General features: G+C 36.4%; 1 protein-coding gene across 1 annotated transcript in view; it reads right to left on the bottom strand.

Moving 5' to 3' along the window:
* ANKAR (ankyrin and armadillo repeat containing) overlaps nt 1-14,226 on the bottom strand; it is a 65,870-nt gene extending 51,644 nt beyond the window's left edge. Inside the window, exons 1-4 of the mRNA XM_066346220.1 lie at nt 13,626-14,226; nt 4,500-4,937; nt 2,851-3,014; nt 2,105-2,208 (exon numbers count right to left, since the gene is read on the bottom strand). Coding sequence (XP_066202317.1) covers nt 2,105-2,208; nt 2,851-3,014; nt 4,500-4,937; nt 13,626-14,226 — 1,307 coding nt within the window. The remainder of the gene's footprint in view (nt 1-2,104; nt 2,209-2,850; nt 3,015-4,499; nt 4,938-13,625) is intronic.
* Between the last annotated feature and the right edge of the window lie 3,467 nt (nt 14,227-17,693).

The following is a 17,693-nucleotide window of genomic DNA, read 5'->3' as shown; positions in this document are numbered from 1 at the left end:
TATAACAATCAAATACAAATATGTAGTTTAAATTGTATTTGATTATAAATAGTTTAATAACATGCTTATCAATTGTTATTACTCATGTCTTTCTATAACAAGTATCTTCTCCATTTTGGTCCTTCGAATTGACTCTGTCCTTCCCATCCCACTACCAGGCACATTTCCTGTAAGTCACTGGAAGCCCTAACTCTTGCTTTAAGGAATTCTAAGCTTACTTTTTAACCATCTGCTTACTCTCCTTTTACAAATTTATACATTCTCTTTTAATCTAATTATGCCTTCATTTGCTTTCTCAAGAGTTTACCTTGAATTTGACCTGGATAATGATTGGGTAATTGTTCCTTGACTTTTAATCACTGCAGCAATAGGGAAACCCCCAACCTACCGGTTCCTTGAGACATAAGTGGACAATAGTCCCAGTCCCCAAACCATCTGGAGTGGAAAGGTAACAAAATTTTTAATGAATCCATTCCCTGGGGTTGCTTATTATCACAGTTAACAGAAAATGGTGGCCTTTCTCCACTTCTGTCCGTGAAATATGCTTCCTGTCGCCACATTTCATTGGTAAGCATTTCAGTTGCTGACTGCCTCTGCTAGCAGAGAAGCCTCTTACTGTTACCCGGGTTTCTGTTTCAAACATAACTATTTATTGCTGTGAATACAGTATTCTTTTTTTTTTAATTTTTTTTAAAATTTATTCATTTTAGAGAGGAGAGGAAGAGACAGAGAGAGAGAGAGAGAGAGAGAGAGAGAGAGAGAGAGGAGAGACAGAGAGAGAGAAGGGGGGAGGAGCTGGAAGCATCAACTCCCATATATGCCTTGACCAGGCAAGCCAAGGGTTTCGAACCGGCAACCTCAGCATTTCCAGGTCGACGCTTTATCCACTGCGCCACCACAGGTCAGGCCGAATACAGTATTCTTGACAGTGGCCACCCTCTCCTATGGCTCTTCACTTTAATGCTTAGTGACTATTAGTTCTCCTAAGAGTTCCCAGAATTAGGTTCCATTGTACTAATTTTCAGGGAAGTGAGTCAGTGACTGGCTACACTCAGGAGACTGCTTGCCTAGAAGCTGAAAAGGAGACTGAGCCCCACTGGTCAGTTAAGAAAGGTCTTAGGGCCTGACCAGGTGGTGGCACACTGGATAGAGAATCTGTCTACTGGGATTCTCCACCTGGGATGCAAAGGACCCAGGTTCGAAACTCCAAGGTTCCCGGCTTGAGCGCAGGCTCATCCAGCTTGAGCACGGGCTCATCAGCTTGGGCATGGGATCATAGAGATGACCCCATGGTCACTGGTTTGAGCTCAAGGTTGCTGGTTTGAGCAAGGGGTCAGTCTCTCTGCTGGAACCCCCTGGTCAAGGCACATATGAGAAAGCAAGCAATGAACAACTAAGGTGCTGCAATGAAGAACTGATACTTCTCATCTCTTTCCCTTCCTGTCTATCTGTCCGTATCTGTCCCTCTCACTAAAAAAAAAAAAAAAAAAAAAAAGAAAAGAAAAGAAAAAGAAAAAAAGAAAAAGAACAGTCTTCCCAGTTTTCTGAATATTATAGACCTTTGCATGAATGTAGGCTTGAGGAGCTATCTGCATTTGAGGTTGTCATTCTTTTTCTCTACCATTCCTCTAACAAAAGGCAATTAGACCACAAGAATATAAGCTAAAGGCTGTCTTCACCCACACTTTGCAAGTACAGTGCCAGGGCTGGTGGCAAGACTTGTCACTTGTGGAGGTGCCACCTTCATCAGGAGGGACTTGTCAACTTACTAGACTACAACCTCCAAAATAAAAAAGTGCGTACTCTGAATTCCAATTAGAAGGTTTTCAAATCACAGTGGTGATAAACTCTAGAACCTTAAGGAGTGTGTTGATTATAATTACCACCTCTAATGATTACTACACAGAATGTATCAAAGTGCATGAAGTAATAAATAGTACACTTAATACTTTGTTGAGTTTGCACATCAATCATAAGGATTACTATTGTTCTAAAATCTCCATCTTAAGGTTTTAAGACAGACTTTGAATTTTGACTCTTCCCTGTTTTCTGCTAACTTTCAACAACTTGTGGCCACTGTGCATAATTGCTAAAAGTTTCTTACCTTTTTCCATTAAATTCCATGACTGGTATTGAGTAATGTTCTTTGTATCCTGAATCTTCTATAAATGTATGAGCAGCACACTCCTGTATTTTTTCTAAATTGTTCTAAAATATGAGTCATGTTAGTAAAAAATATCTTTAAACAAATTTAAATAATTATGATGTCTTTTAGATAAAATTTTATACATATAAGTGACAATTTAAAAATATATAATATATTTCCCTAACTCTAATAATACCTGCATGTATCAGATCCCTACTTCGGCAATAAGGGAAAAAATGCAAAAGAAAAGAATATAGTAAAAATTGAAAAGCAATGACAATTAAAATGTATAATATTTATACTACATACCAGATGAAGAATTATTAATCCCAAACTCTAGAGGATTTCTGCTTTAATACTAATCTTTGAGGAAAATAGAATATGTAGTGAATGGTCAGGGATTTCTACTACACTTTTTGATTAAATATTCTAGGGCAACTAGTGTCCATAAGAGGTCTGTAAATTCTGTGAGGATGATAGGTGTACTTAGTTTACTTATTGTTATCTCTGTTATCTAACATAGTACCTTATAGTTTGCATTTACTTCATATGTTACATAATGTATGAAAAAATTTGTGAGTTGGAAAGATCAGAATTTGAAGAGCTGCCTAGTGTCTGTAACAACAGAGACTCTTTCTAAATAGATAATAGAATAAAAGAGTTGTGAAATGACAAACCATTTCATGAACAATAATAATTTAAACCTTAAAATCTTCCAAAGCATTCTCAATTGAAGGAGTGGTGATATCAAATTCAATTCCTCCATGAACATGAAAATACTGATCCTCTTTGTAGTGAAAATTCTGGCATTTAAAATCTCGTCCATAAATAAATGGAGGCAATTCTCGCTCTGTCTTGACCTTGTCATCTCCAAAAATAAAAACAAACTTTTATTTAAAAGGTAAGAACAGCATACAAACAATCACATTTTGGAAATCTAGATTCTCATTTATGTAAAGAAAGTGAAAAAATCTACATGAAATGAAAAACTTGGCAATTTTAGTTTATATAATTACTTATGCTTTTAGTGTGTATTTTAAAGATTAAAATATATTTATGTTATACATTTTTGGGCATTTTCTGTAGTTTCATAGCAAAGACATTCCAAAAGAATAGTCAAAACATTATTTATATATTGATTTCTATGTGTGAGTTCAAAATTAGTATTTTACCTTCAATTACCAGAAATATTTGAAACTTGGTGCCTTAGAGGATCTTTGGTTAAATAAGCAAAGAATTACCTGAGCTAGCTTAGGTAAAAAGTTGCATTAAAAAGAAGTAAGTGGGTATCTCTTACATAACAAAAATAATCAGACTACGTATTTCTGGAAAACAATAAAACCACACATAAAACATTTATTTTAAAAAATAATTTTATAAAATCTCAGTAAGGATTAAATTTGTTCAATATTTTGACTTGTTAGCAGAATATGGTTTAATCAATATAAAGTATATAATATATTTTGAGAAATGTAAAAGGCACATACAGAAAAGGACAAGGAATAATAATATAACATCCTAATCTCACTACCTGAGTTAACTCTTAATATTAACTCAACACATTTGCTTTTAATAATCTAAATAATAAAATATTACATATATAGCTAACGTCCCCTTTAAGTAAGGCTCTCTTAGTTCCACACACACTCCATCCCTGGGACAAGCATTTTCATGGATTCATTTTCAAATAGTTCACAGGTATGGATAATATTCAGCATTTAAATGTTCATGATACAAATTTTTATTAAGTGATTTGCAAAATGGTCGGATACTAAAGAAAATACATAAATTGTGTGTGTTAATTTGGGTGGGAGGAATAGTTTGCACTGCGTTCTTGTCAGACTCCATTGAAGCGTGGTCTCATTTCAGTTCTTTATTCTCTTACATCGGTCTGTTTATTATTTAGAGTGCCATATACAAAAAGGTTAAAATGTGTTTTTATCTCTTTATGAAATATTAGACTATTTATGATTTTTTAGTGTTCCATATTAATTTCATAATCAATTTATAAACTTTCATGAATAACATGATAAGAATTTTGAGAAGTACACTGACTTTATAGAATAATTTGGATATGATAAATCCAGTGTTGTCTCATCATAAACACAGCACATTTTCCAATTTCTCAGAAATTGTTTTAAGTTTTCAATAACCATTATAGTTGATATGAATATATACCAAGTACTATGTACAAACATTGAGTATATTTAATTACTTTGGAGACATTAAATCTTGTTTTTTCTTTCTAACAGGCTAACACTAGGTTACATGCCTCAATTTACATACTAAAACAAAGTTAAATTTAAATTTAATATATATCTGTATTTTATATTTGACTTTTGATGATACTTACCTGAAAAAGGCTGAAGCAGACTATTTAAATACGGAACTTTCATTTTCTTTTTTAAACTCAGTAGAAATGGAATCAGAAAACATATTAACTTTAGGTATCCTATCCCTCTTCTGATTTCTTTTTTTTTCTCAAAGTGTTTTTGAATAACCTTTTTTTGAAGATATAATCTTTGCTGTAGTCTCTGGTAGGTACAAATATCAAGATAATCCTGATTATACTTTATAGCATTAGTAAGCCAATAGGCTGTTTCAAATATAAAAACATTTTCACACTGTTCAACATGTGTGGTACTGAATGTCAACTTTAGCATAATATTTTCAGCATATTTCATAAATACAGCTTTTTCTTCAGGGCAATTGGGTTTATATGTTGGATCTTCATTCATGTCTTCATCATAGATTCCATTAAAGTCTGGATCCTCTGTAATATCAATCAAACCTTCACATTGAAAAAGAAAAATTTCAGATAGTGAAAACTTCATACTGGCTTCTAGATAAATATAGCAGATTAAACACAGAGTGAAACCTGTAATCCTACTAACATGACAGTAAAGGGATAATGAAATGCCAATACAATTGTTAAAGGTGAAAAGCAGGTGGATGAGTAGTAACTAAGCAGAGTAGAGAAAGATGGAAGCTTATAGAATTAAAAATATAAATTTCTAATCTCTCTCTATTTTATTTACTGATTTTACAGAGAGGAGTGGCAACCACAACATTCCAGGTAAATGCTCTATCCATTGCACCACCACAATCCAGGCTAGATTTCCATTCTTTTTAAAGGATTAGAGAGGCAATACCATGGAAACAATAACATAGGTCTCATCCTCAAATCATGGAAGAAATGGAAGAACAAGAAAAAATGCAATCTCCCTTTATGCAGGGAATCAGCTTTTCACTGGGCTAGAAGTGCAATTTGCTTTTCAAGCTCTATATGACATATTTCCTATATTTGCTGATAATGGAAAATAAACATATGCAACCAATAAAGAACTTGCCTACTAACCAAGATAAATCAAATAACTGAAAATTGATTTTACTCTATTATAAATGACAAATGTTCTGTTACATTTTCTTCCCATTTATTATGAAATTAAAGACTGCCTTGTCAATAATAATGTATTTTTATAGTTGCATTTATGAAAGGATTAGAAAGTACAAATTGATAGTTACAAAATAGTTACAGGGATGTAAGGTACAGCATAGGGAATACAGTCAATAATATTGTGATAACTATGTGTGGTGCCAGGTGGGTGCTGGAACTATAAGCGGAACACTTTGTAAAGTCTATGTTGTCTAATCACTACGCTGTACACCTGAAACTAATACAAAATAATATTAAATGTAAACGGTAATTGAAAAATAAAATAAAATAAATAAAATAAAGATAGGATAGTTGCCTTTATAATGTTACCTTTAATCTAGGCTTGAGGAAAAAGCTTAGAATAATAAAATACGGCTTTCAAGAAAGTGTGGAGTTTGTTGGTGACACATGTACCTTAAAGTGTAAATGTTCCATTAATGTGTTCCCCTTTCTTTATCCTTTTTTCCCCTCTAAATCTTTCTGTTTATCACTCCATAATATTTTTAAATGGCCAATACAATTCATCTCACTTTTGCAAAGAGCTAGTAAAATAAATTAAGAGCTTATAAAGAAATTGTCCTGGCTGGATAGCTCAGTTTGTTAGAACGTCATCCCAGAGTGTGGAGGTTGCCAGTTCGATTCCCCAGTTAGGGCACATACAGGAGCAGCTCGACATTCCTGTCTCTCTCCCTCTCTCTCCCTGCCTCTCAAAACAATTAATCAAACAAACAACTAAACAAACAAAGAAATTAAAGTGTTTCTGAGAGTGTTAAAAAATTTCAATGTGAATCTGAGCATTGTTGATACCTCTAAAACTTCCTGGGTTGGAGTGGGTGGGAGCAAGTCAGCTGTCACCATGGAAAGGCTCAGACTTGTAAGCACTGAAGAACAGGGGGTGGTATAAGGTTAAGCACAGTGGGATTCCCAGATCACCTTTCCCAGATAGCACAGCGGGAAGAAAGGGAGAAGGGGAGGGGAAATGAGCAGGTGAGGGAGGGGAGGAAGGAAGAGGAATGGGCAGGGAGAGGGAGAGAAGAGAATGGGAGAATGTATTGTAGAGAAAATAAAGTGCTTAGAGAAGAATGAGTTGGTTGAGACAGAAGTAGGAAGATGATACTCTTGCTGAGAGGCTGTTCCTTAGTTCACAATTATTAAATCCTTCAAGGACAGCCAAGCTAGCCAAAGTAGACTTAATCTTTCAAGATGTGTAACAACTCTGCATTAAATTAATTGATCCAATTCATGTAATATTTGTTGATACTTATAATGTATCAGTTTTAGGCATTAATACAGTGATAAACAAGGCAGGTAAGGGTACTTTTTAAAAAGGAGCTTACACTTAATTTTATTGTTTACTTGTTCTTGTTATTAGGCTTAGTTTTGTGTTTCAGCAAGAAATAAAAGCTCAATGGATATTTGAAAAAAATAAATCACACTAGAGTCCTTTACAAATGTATATGTATATTTTGTGTGTGTATATAATTTTTGATTTAGCTATCAATGACAGAAGGAAAAAATAAGAAAACAAACAATTCCATGACGCTAACTTACCATCTTAGCTGCATTAACTATTACAAACTACAATATGCCAACAAACTGGACAATCTGGAAGAAATGGATAAATTCCTATAAACAAACAATTTCACAAAACCAAATCAAGAAGAATCAGAAAATCTGACTAGACCAATTACAACTAATTAAATAGAAGCAGTAATAACAATGATAAAAAAAACCTCCCAACAAACAAAAGTCCTCTACTAGATGGCTTCACAGGTGAATTTTACCAAACATTCAAAGTAGAACTTACAGCTATTTTTCTCGGACTATTCAAAAAAAATTCAAGAGAATGGAGGACTTCCAAGCTCATTTTACCAGGCCCTGTATTATCCTAATTCTAAAACTAGATAAAGGCACTACAAAGAAAGAAAATTATAGGCCAGTATCACTGATAAGCATACATGCTAAAATCTTCAACAAAATATTAGCAAACCAATCCAGCAATACATTACATTATACACCATAATCAAGTGGGATTTATTCTGGTGATGTAAGGTTGGTACAATATCTGCAAATCAATAAATGTGTTACACCACATAAACAAAATGAAGTATAAAAATCATATGATCATATCAATAGATGCAGAAAAAGCATTTGATAAAATCCAGCACCATTTATGGTAAAAATTCTCAGCAAAGTGGGAATAAAGGGAACATATCTCAACATAATAAAGGCCATTTATGACAAACTCATAGCCAACATCTTACTCAAAAGGTAAAAACTAAAAGTGTTTCCCTTAAGATCAGGAACAAAACAGAGATGTCCACTTTCACCACTCTTATTTAGCATAGTACTGGAATACCTAGCTGCAGCAATCAGACAAGAAGAAATTGATATCCAAATTGGAAAGAAAGAAGTAAAACTGTCATTATTTGCACATGACATGACACTGTATATAGAGAACCCTAATAGTTTCCATCAAAAAACTACCAGAACTAATAAATGAATTCAGTGAAGTAGCAGGATATAAAATAAACATCCGGAAATCAGCTGCATTTCTATTCACCAATAATGAACTATCAGAAAAGGAAACTAAGAAAGCAATCTCATTTACAATTGCATAAAAAAAACCTTGGAATAAATTTAAACAAGAATGTAAAAGACCTGTACTCAGAAAATTATAATACACTAGGTAAAGAAATCGACGAAGATACAAATGAGCAGATGCATTAAATATTCAAATGATCATAGTTCTTTGATATTTTATCGAGAAGCTAAGAAACAAAGAATTTGGTTTCCAAGGCAATTTCTTTAGTAAGCAGATTTACTTGGACAAAGGAAAGTTTTTTTCAGATACTTTTCAATTACATATCCACTTCAGATCAAAGTGATCAATTTCCACATTAAACTCTTCTGTTAGAGGAAAGAAGTATGGTATACCACCAAACAAAAATAACAGAAACAAAAAGGAAAAGAACCAGCAGAGGCACAGTGCTACCAGGAAACAAAAGATGAAATGGCTATAAGAAGACTTCATTCATCAATAATTGCCCCAAATGAAAATAGACTGAATTAACCAATGAAGAGGCACAGAGTAGTGATTTTCAACCATTTTACACTCGGGGCCGGTGAAAATAGGAGAATTATTTTGAGGAGCACTAAGGCAGAAATCACCCTGAGCATAAGTGAATTTGACTAAGATCATTGGGTCTATAATCATCATACAACATCAGAGTGGTTAACTCTTTCACAGACCAGCACAAAAATGAACCAGTCTGCAGACCAGCAGTTGAAAAACACTGGAGTAACAAACTGAATCAAAAAACAAAACCCAGCCATATGCTGCCTTCAGGAGATACATCTAAGCTGCAAAGACAAGTTAGACTAGAATGAAAGGGTAGAAAATGATTCTTCAAGCAAATAACATTCACAGAAAAGCAGGTGTAGCCATACTTACACTTGACAAAATAGATTTCAAAATAACAAAGGTAACAGGAGGTAAAGATGGACATTTTAGAAATTGACAAACCACTGGCTAGACTCACTAAGGAAAGAAAGAGAAAAGTCTCATATAAACAAAATCTGAGATGAAAGCAAAGTTATCACAGACATCACAGATATACAAAGGGTCATACTAGAATATTATGAAAGATTATATGCCACCAAATACAATAACCTAGAAGCCGGTAAGTTCCTAGAAATATATACTGCTTACAAAAATTAGGGGATATCTATTGCTTTATATTCATTTTGAAATATCCCCTAATATTTGTGAGTAATATATAATCTTCCTAGGCTGAATCATGAAGAATTGGAAAATCTAAATAGATCAATAAACAGTGAGAAAATTTAAACTGTCAAAAGTATACCCCAAAATTAAAGTGCAGGATCAAATGCCTTCACTAGTGAATTCGACCAGACATTCAAAGAAGATCTGATAATTATCCTTCTCAAACTCTTCCAAAATATTGAAGAAGAGACAATACTTCCTAACACATTTTATGAGGCCAAGATAACCCTGATGCCAAAGCCTGGCAAGGATAACACACACACACACACACACACACAGCTGCAGACTGATATCTCTGATGAATATAGATGCAAAAATCCTCATGATCAAGTATAGTTTATTTCAGGGACACATGGATGGTTCAACATATGCAAATCAATCAATGTGATACACCACATCAACAAAACAAAGGACAAAAACCATATGATCCTATTAATAGATGCAGAAAAAGCATTTGATAAAATATCCATTTATGATTAAAACACTCAATAAAATAAGTAAGAAGGAAAACACCACAATATAATAAAGGCCACCATATATGGCAAATCCTTAGCCAATATTATACTCAGAGTTGAAAAACTAAAATACTTTCCTCTAAAATCGAGAACAAGACAAGGACGCCCACTTTCACCACTCTTATTCAACATAGTTCTGGGAGTCCTTGCCTGAATAATCAGGCAAGAAGAAGAAAAAAGGCATTCAAATTAGGAAGAAAGAAGTGAAAGTGTCACTTTTTGCAGATGACATGATTCTGTATATAGAAAATCCTAAACACTCTACCAAAAAACTAATAGAAACAATAAATACAGTAAAGGTGTAGGATAAAAAAAAAATCAATGTACAAAAATACAGTGTTTTTATTTATATTAAAAATAAAACTTCATAAAAAATTAAAAAAAATATTTTTGAAATTGCAACAAAAATAATAAAATACCTAGGAATAAACTTAACAAAGGATGTGAAGGACATATATACTGAAAACCGCAAACTTTTATTAAAAGAAATTGAAAAATGCACAATGAAATGGAAAGCTATTCTGTGTTCATGAATTGGAAGATCTACAGAGTTAAAATGGTCATATTACCCAAAGCAATATATAGATTTAATGCAATCCTCATCATAATCCCAAAGCCATTTTCTAAAGAACTAGAAAAATCATCAAATTTGTATGGAACCACAAAAGACCTCGAATAGTCAAAGCAATCCTGAGAAAAAAGAATGAAGCTGGAAGGTGTCACACTACCTGACTTCAAATTATACTACAGAGCTACAATAATCAAAACAGCATGGTATTGGCAGAAAAAAGACACATAGACCAATGGAACAGAGTGAGAGCCCAGAAATAAAAACACATGTATATAGGTAAATAATCTTTGACAAAGGAGCCAAAAACACGCAATGGAGAAAAGAAAGCTTCCTTAATAGATGGTGCTGGGAAAATTGTAAAGCCACATGCAAAAAAATGAAACTAGATTACTGTTTGTCCCCGTGTACAAAAATTAATGCAAAATGAATCAAGACCTAAATATAAGATCTGAAAAAATAAATTACATAGAAAAAAACATAGGTACTAAACTTATCAACTTGGTCTTAGAAAACATTTTGTTAATTTGACTCCAAAGGAAAGGAGAGTAAAGGCAAAAATAAATGATTGGGACTATATCAAACCAAAAAAGCTTTGGCACAGCAAAAGAGATCTGAAAAAATAAATTACATAGAAAAAAACATAGGTACTAAACTTATCAACTTGGTCTTAGAAAACATTTCTTTAATTTGACTCCAAAGGAAAGGAGAGTAAAGGCAAAAATAAATGACTGGGACTATATCAAACCAAAAAAGCTTCGGCACAGCAAAAGAAATCACCAACAAAACAAAAAGGCAACCGACCAAATGAGAGATGATATTTGCAAACAACAGCTCCAACAAGGGGTTAATAATAAAAATATATAAGGAACTCATACAACTTAACACCAAAAACAACAAACAGTTCAATTAAAAATTGGGCAAGGGGACCTGAACAGATATCTCTCTCAAAAAGACATACAAATGGCCAATAGATACATGTAAAGGTTTTCAATTTTACTAGCTATTAGAGAAATGCAAATCAAAACTACAATGAGATACCACCTCACACCTGTTAGATTGGCTACTATCAAGACAGGCAATAAGACTTGGAGAGGTTGTAGGGAAAAAGGAACCCTGATTCACTGCTGGTGGCAATTGTAGATTACTGTTTGTCCCCGTGTACAAAAATTAGATTACTGTTTGTCCCCGTGTACACCAGCAGTAATCACTGCTGGTGACAATTGTAGACTGGTACAGCCACTATGGAAAACAGTATGGCCATTCCTCAAAAAATTAAGAATAGAGTTACTATATGACCCAGCAATCCTTTTTTTTGGTATCTACCTGAAAAACATTTATTTGCAAATATATATGCACCCCTGTGTTCACTGCAGCATTATTCACAGTGGCCAAGACACGGAGACAACCAAAGTGTCCTTCGATAGAGGACTGGATAAAGGAGGTGTGGTGCATACAACTCAGCCATAAGGAAAGATGAAGTACTGCCATTTGTAACAACATGAATGGACCTTGAGAATATTATGCTAAGTGAAATAAATAAGTCAGAAAAATCTAAGAACCATGTGATTACACTCATATGTGGAATATAAAACTGAAACTCAGACTCAGACAACAGTCTGGTGGTTACCAGAGGGAGGGGGTAAAAAGTTACTATAGTAAAGGTAAAGAGGCAAATACATGGTGATGGAAGATGATCTGACTTTGGGTGGTGGGCACACAATGCAATATACATATTGTGTATCACAGAAATGTACACTTGTAACCTATATGATTTTATTAACTAATGTCACCCCAATAATTTTAATTAAAAAAAAGCTTCTGTTGTTAGATCTATTTCACCAAGGAAAATCTGGCCAATTATGGGAGAATAATAACCTTTTTCTGTCTTTGTAAGACAATGCAAAAACTTCTTGCCATATTAAGACTATGTATAAAAATGGACTGAATAAAATTCTAAAATACTATATTTTTGAATATTAACCCCATAATGTGCAGGCAGTTGACATGCAATATGTAAATCAACAGGTTTATTCTTAGATTAGCCAAGAAGGGTACCATCCAGTTTCAGATGTGATAAAATCTATATAAACTCTATTGCGAGGTTCTTTCCAGTCAAGTGAGATTCTAATACATTTCTTTTTTTTACCAGAACTGAGACTTGTTTTTAAACCTGTGTCCAAAAACTATGGAAATCTAGTTAGAAAATGATAATATATATTTGATCAATGAACACCACTGGAAACAGTGTCACACATTTTCCATTTCACTCTCCATTCCACTTAGCTAACTGCAAAGGAACTGTGGGAAAATAATTTTTTTTAAACTTCAATAAAAAACTGAAATATGCTAACAAGCATGAAACCGGATTTAGTGGTATCTAATTGTTTATATACAGGCACTAGAGAATTATGGCCATGAGAAGGGAGAAATTTAAAAATTAGTTAAATCAAGAATAAATACTCATGAAACCAAATGTTACTAAAATACCAAAGCTTAGATTGCTGATGCATTTTATTTACCCATTTTTTTTAAGCAAGGTGAGGGAGACAGGGACAGACAGACAAAAAGGGAGAGAGATGAGAAGCATCAACTCATCATTATGGCACCTTAGTTGTTCATTGTTTACTTTCTAATATGTGCCTTGCCCAGGGGGCTCCAGCTGAGCCACTGACCCCTTGCTCAAGCCAGTGACCTTGGGCTCAAGCCAGGACCATGGGTTCATGTCTATGATCCCACGCTCAATCTGGAGACCCTGCGCTAAAGCTGGTGAGCCTGTGCTCAAGCCGCCAACCTCAGGGTTTTGAACCTGGGTCCTCAGTGTTCCAGATCAACTTTCTATCCACTGAACCACCACCAGTCAGGCCACATTTTTTACCTTTAACTTCAATTCTTATGCCATTGATTTTTGAGGTTTTTATTCATCATTCTACTTAACTGTTCCATTTAATTGTGCACTCATTGATTGCTTCTATCATGTGCCCTGACCAGGGATTAAACTTGGACCTTGGGGCACTGGGATGATGCTCTATCCACTGATCCACCCAGCCAGGGCCATAAAAAACCTTTTTTAAGAAATGTGGCTAAATACCTAAAACTGAACCACAGATAAATTACCTTTAATTTAAAAAAAATGACTTCTAATAAAAATAAAATGTGTTAAATCCTCTTACCTGCTGAACTAAACTCAGCAAAAATATTTTTATATGTTTGAGGCTTTCCATCTGGATCAATATCCATGATGGTACGCCACAATTCAGAGAACCGGGCTCGTTTTTCTTTGGGCATGTATATTCCATGCCATAGTGCTTTCAGCATGTAGTCAACATTGATCAGAATCTGCCCAATTCTGGTATCATAATAAGCTGGAGGTACTTGACAAGAAGAACTCTGATCATAATTAGGTTCTAAAGTGATTGAAGGAATTTGATTGAAGCAATAAATCCCAACAGCCAACTCCCTTAGGATCTGATGGACTTCTTTATAGTCTAAGGGGGCAGCAGGGTCCACAGGAGTCAGCAGGATTGCAGTGTTGAAGCCTACATTACTCATTTGACTTGCAATCCCAGATGGGATGTCCAGTTGACAGTGCACGTCTTCATTGACAGCCAGCCAGTTAAACAGTGCAGTAGTTAGCAACTCTTGCACTTCACTGCGGTCATATTTTTCAAAAAGAGCAGAAGCATTTCTTTGTACTGCTAAATTTTTCATGTAGGTTTCTTCATCTTGAGTTTGATCAAATCTAGGTAATCCTTTTTTGGGAAACCTCAACATTTCTAACTAATTCAAGTGTGTCCTTTTTGAATTTTCTGTAATAAGTATTGTAAAAAGAAAAAACAAACAAACAATAAGATTAGCCACGGTAATAAAGCTGGACTGCTCAAGAAATACATCTGTTTCTTTCATCCTTATTAGGTTAATTGTTTCATGGTTAACCATTGCATTTTCGATCTTTCTGAAAGCATTTTTTAAAAATTAAAGTGTAGCTGACAGACAACATTATATTCGTTTCAAGTATACAGCATGATTTTACACTGGTATACCTTACAATGTGATTACCACAATGTGACTAGTAACCTCTGTCACTGTACAAAATTATTATATCATTGACTATATTCCTTGTGCTGTACATTATCCCCATGCGACTTTTTTATTTTATAACTAGAAGTGTGTACCTCTTACACCCCTTCACCTTCTTCACTATTCTCCCACCACCCCTTCATTTGTTCTCTGTATCTGTGCGTCTCTTTCTGTTGGGTTTTTTTTTTGTTTTTTGTTTTTTTTTTCATTTTTCTGAAGCTGGAAACAGGGAGAGACAGTCAGACAGACTCCCGCATGCGCCCGACCGGGATCCACCCGGCACACCCACCAGGGGTGACGCTCTGCCCACCAGGGGGCGATGCTCTGCCCATCCTGGGCGTCGCCATGTTGCGACCAGAGCCACTCTAGCGCCTGAGGCAGAGGCCACAGAGCCATCCCCAGCGCCCGGGCCATCTTTGCTCCAATGGAGCCTTGGTTGCGGAGGGGAAGAGAGAGACAGAAAGGAAAGCGCGGTGGAGGGGTGGAGAAGCAAATGGACGCTTCTCCTGTGTGCCCTGGCCGGGAATCGAACCTGGGTCCTCTGCACGCTAGGCCGACGCTCTACCGCTGAGCCAACCGGCCAGGGCCTCTTTCTGTTTTGTTTGTTTATATTTCACATATAAGTGAAATCATACAGCATTTCTATTTCTCTCTGACTTATCTCACTTGACATAACACCCTCTTGGTGTATCAATGTTGTCACAAGTGGCAAGATTTATTTCTTTCTTATTGTTAAATTATACATGTTATATATCTAATAAAATATTATTTATATCACATCTTTATCCATTCACTTGTTGCTGGACACAGGTTGTTTGCATATCCTGTCTATAATAAATAATGCTGCAGGCCCTGGCCGGTTGGCTCAGCGGTAAAGCGTCGGCCTGGCGTGCGGGAGACCTGGGTTCGATTCCCGGCCAGGGCACATAGGAGAAGCGCCCATTTGCTTCTCCACCCCTCCCTCCTTCCTCTCTGTCTCTCTCTTCTCCTCCCGCAGCCGAGGCTCCATTGAAGCAAAGATTGCCCGGGCGCTGGGGATGGCTCCTTGGCCTCTGCCCCAGGCGCTAGAGTGGCTCTGGTCACGGCAGAGCGACGCCCCGGAGGGGCAGAGCATCGCCCCCTGGTGGGCAGAGCGTCACCCCTGGTGGGTGTGCCGGGTGGATCCCGGTCGGGCGCATGCGGGAGTCTGTCTGACTGTCTCTCCCCGTTTCCAGCTTCAGAAAAATACAAAAAAAAAAAAAAAAAAAAAAATAATAATAATAATGCTGCAGTGAACATGGAGATGTATACATCTTTTCAAGTTAGTGTTTTCATTTTCTTTGGCTAAATACCCAGAAGTGGCATCGCTGGGTCATATGACAGATTTTTCATATATTTTTTTCAGTCTTAAACTAATTGCAGCATAAGAAAGTTTAAATTTGAATTAAAACAATTAAAACGGAAAACTCTTTTAACATAATCATGTTCTGCTTTTCTAAAAAATATCAAAAGATACTAACAATCATGTCAAAAGAAATGTAAGTTTATATATGAGAAGCTAATGCTGCATACTTAATTTTTGTTGGAGATGCTTTTTGGCATATATTTATTTTTTATTTTTTAAAGCAAGAAATTAAAGACCTGCTTAAAAAGAAAAGGAAAGACAAGAAGTGCCTGCTTAACTTTCTATTTCTGTGCAACTAGCTATTTCTCTGTTTCTGGAATAATAACAACCATAACAATTATTTATTGAACATCTATTTGCTTAACTCTATACACAATATTTTATTCCATTTAATTCTTCCATCTCCCTTTTTTCACAGTGGTTATCAAAATTTAGTCTGCACTGAAATTGCCTGGGACTTGTTAAGATAGATTGCTGGACCCTACCCTAGAGTTTCTGATTCCGTAGGTAGGAGTCGGGCCAGAGAATTTGCATTTCTCAAAAGAGGTGATGCAGGTGCCGGCAAGGCACTTTGAGAACCTGGCTCCTAGAGGCAGGCTTCAGTATCCCCACTGTATAGAAAGTTACAGCCCGGTCCTAAGGTTTACACCAACAGAATCAGGACCCCCCCAGGTCTGTTCATAAGCAAGTCCAAGACTTATGCCCATAGGACAAGAGAAAGGATAGAAACCTACTTTGAAAGGATTGTTTTCTTGTCCTGAGGAGGGAAGCTGTATCCACGCGGGTTCTCGGGGTACTTACTCCTCGGGGCCAGACAGTGGTTGTCCGGAATGACTTCTTTCAGGGCGGGAATCCACCATCAGCAGCCAGGCTTGGGCGAGAGCCTGGAGAGGCGCCTTCCCTCTCGTGGTGCTCTGCCTTCTCGGAGCCCACCACCTAGTAGTCTAAGGTCTACGGATAGGAGTCCTTGGGGCCAAGCCTCATCTCAGGACACCCCACCCCCTCGCTGACATCACAGCCATTGGGCACCGCTCAGATTCCTCCCATACACGTGCCCCACCCCCACCTCTTCCCGCCCCCTTTAGAACTCAGTTTTTCCTCACGTTCTGGTTACCCTGACTCTATTACTTTCTACTTTCACTATTTGTCTCTGAGAAGAAAAAAACTGTCAGAGGTGAAAGCACCAAGCTCTAAGGTTTCTGAGTTGGAACCCCACCGTCATCATTATTCTTTTATTCAACATTTATGGGCCGCTTAAGAGTCAGGTATTGCGTTAGGAGTTGGAGACCCTGGGACACAGGGCAGATCTCGAACCCCAAGGAGCTTAGTTACATGGATAACCATATATTCAAATGGTGTGACAGAAGTGAGGAATAGGGACAGAACAGGAAGGAAGCTAACCAAGACCAGGGACTGGGAAAGGCTGCCTCCAGGAAGTGATCTTTTAAGCTGAGCCTGAAGATGGAGAAGGACTCTTCAAGCAGAGTTGGAGAGGGCTAGGGATAGGGAACAGGTGACGAAGAGTTAATTGACTTGGGAAGAAAGTTGAAATTTTTGAGAAACTGAACAAAACTTTGCACACAGAACGAAAGAGAAGTGGGCACAAAATCAGACCACAGGGTAGGTGAGGGGCAGATCATGAAGCTGCTAAGTTTATAATTTTGAAGTTTATTCCAAAAGTTTAGACTAGGTTGGTGGCAGTAGAGCAGGGGTTCCCAAACTACAGCCCGCGGGCCGCATGCGGCCCCCTGAGGCCATTTATCCGGCCCCCACTGCA

Source organism: Saccopteryx leptura, chromosome 7 (assembly GCF_036850995.1).
Source record: "Saccopteryx leptura isolate mSacLep1 chromosome 7, mSacLep1_pri_phased_curated, whole genome shotgun sequence".
NCBI classification, from domain to species: Eukaryota; Metazoa; Chordata; class Mammalia; order Chiroptera; family Emballonuridae; genus Saccopteryx; species Saccopteryx leptura.
Note: the sequence above shows the minus strand (reverse complement) of the source record. Positions and strands in the feature narration are given on the sequence as shown.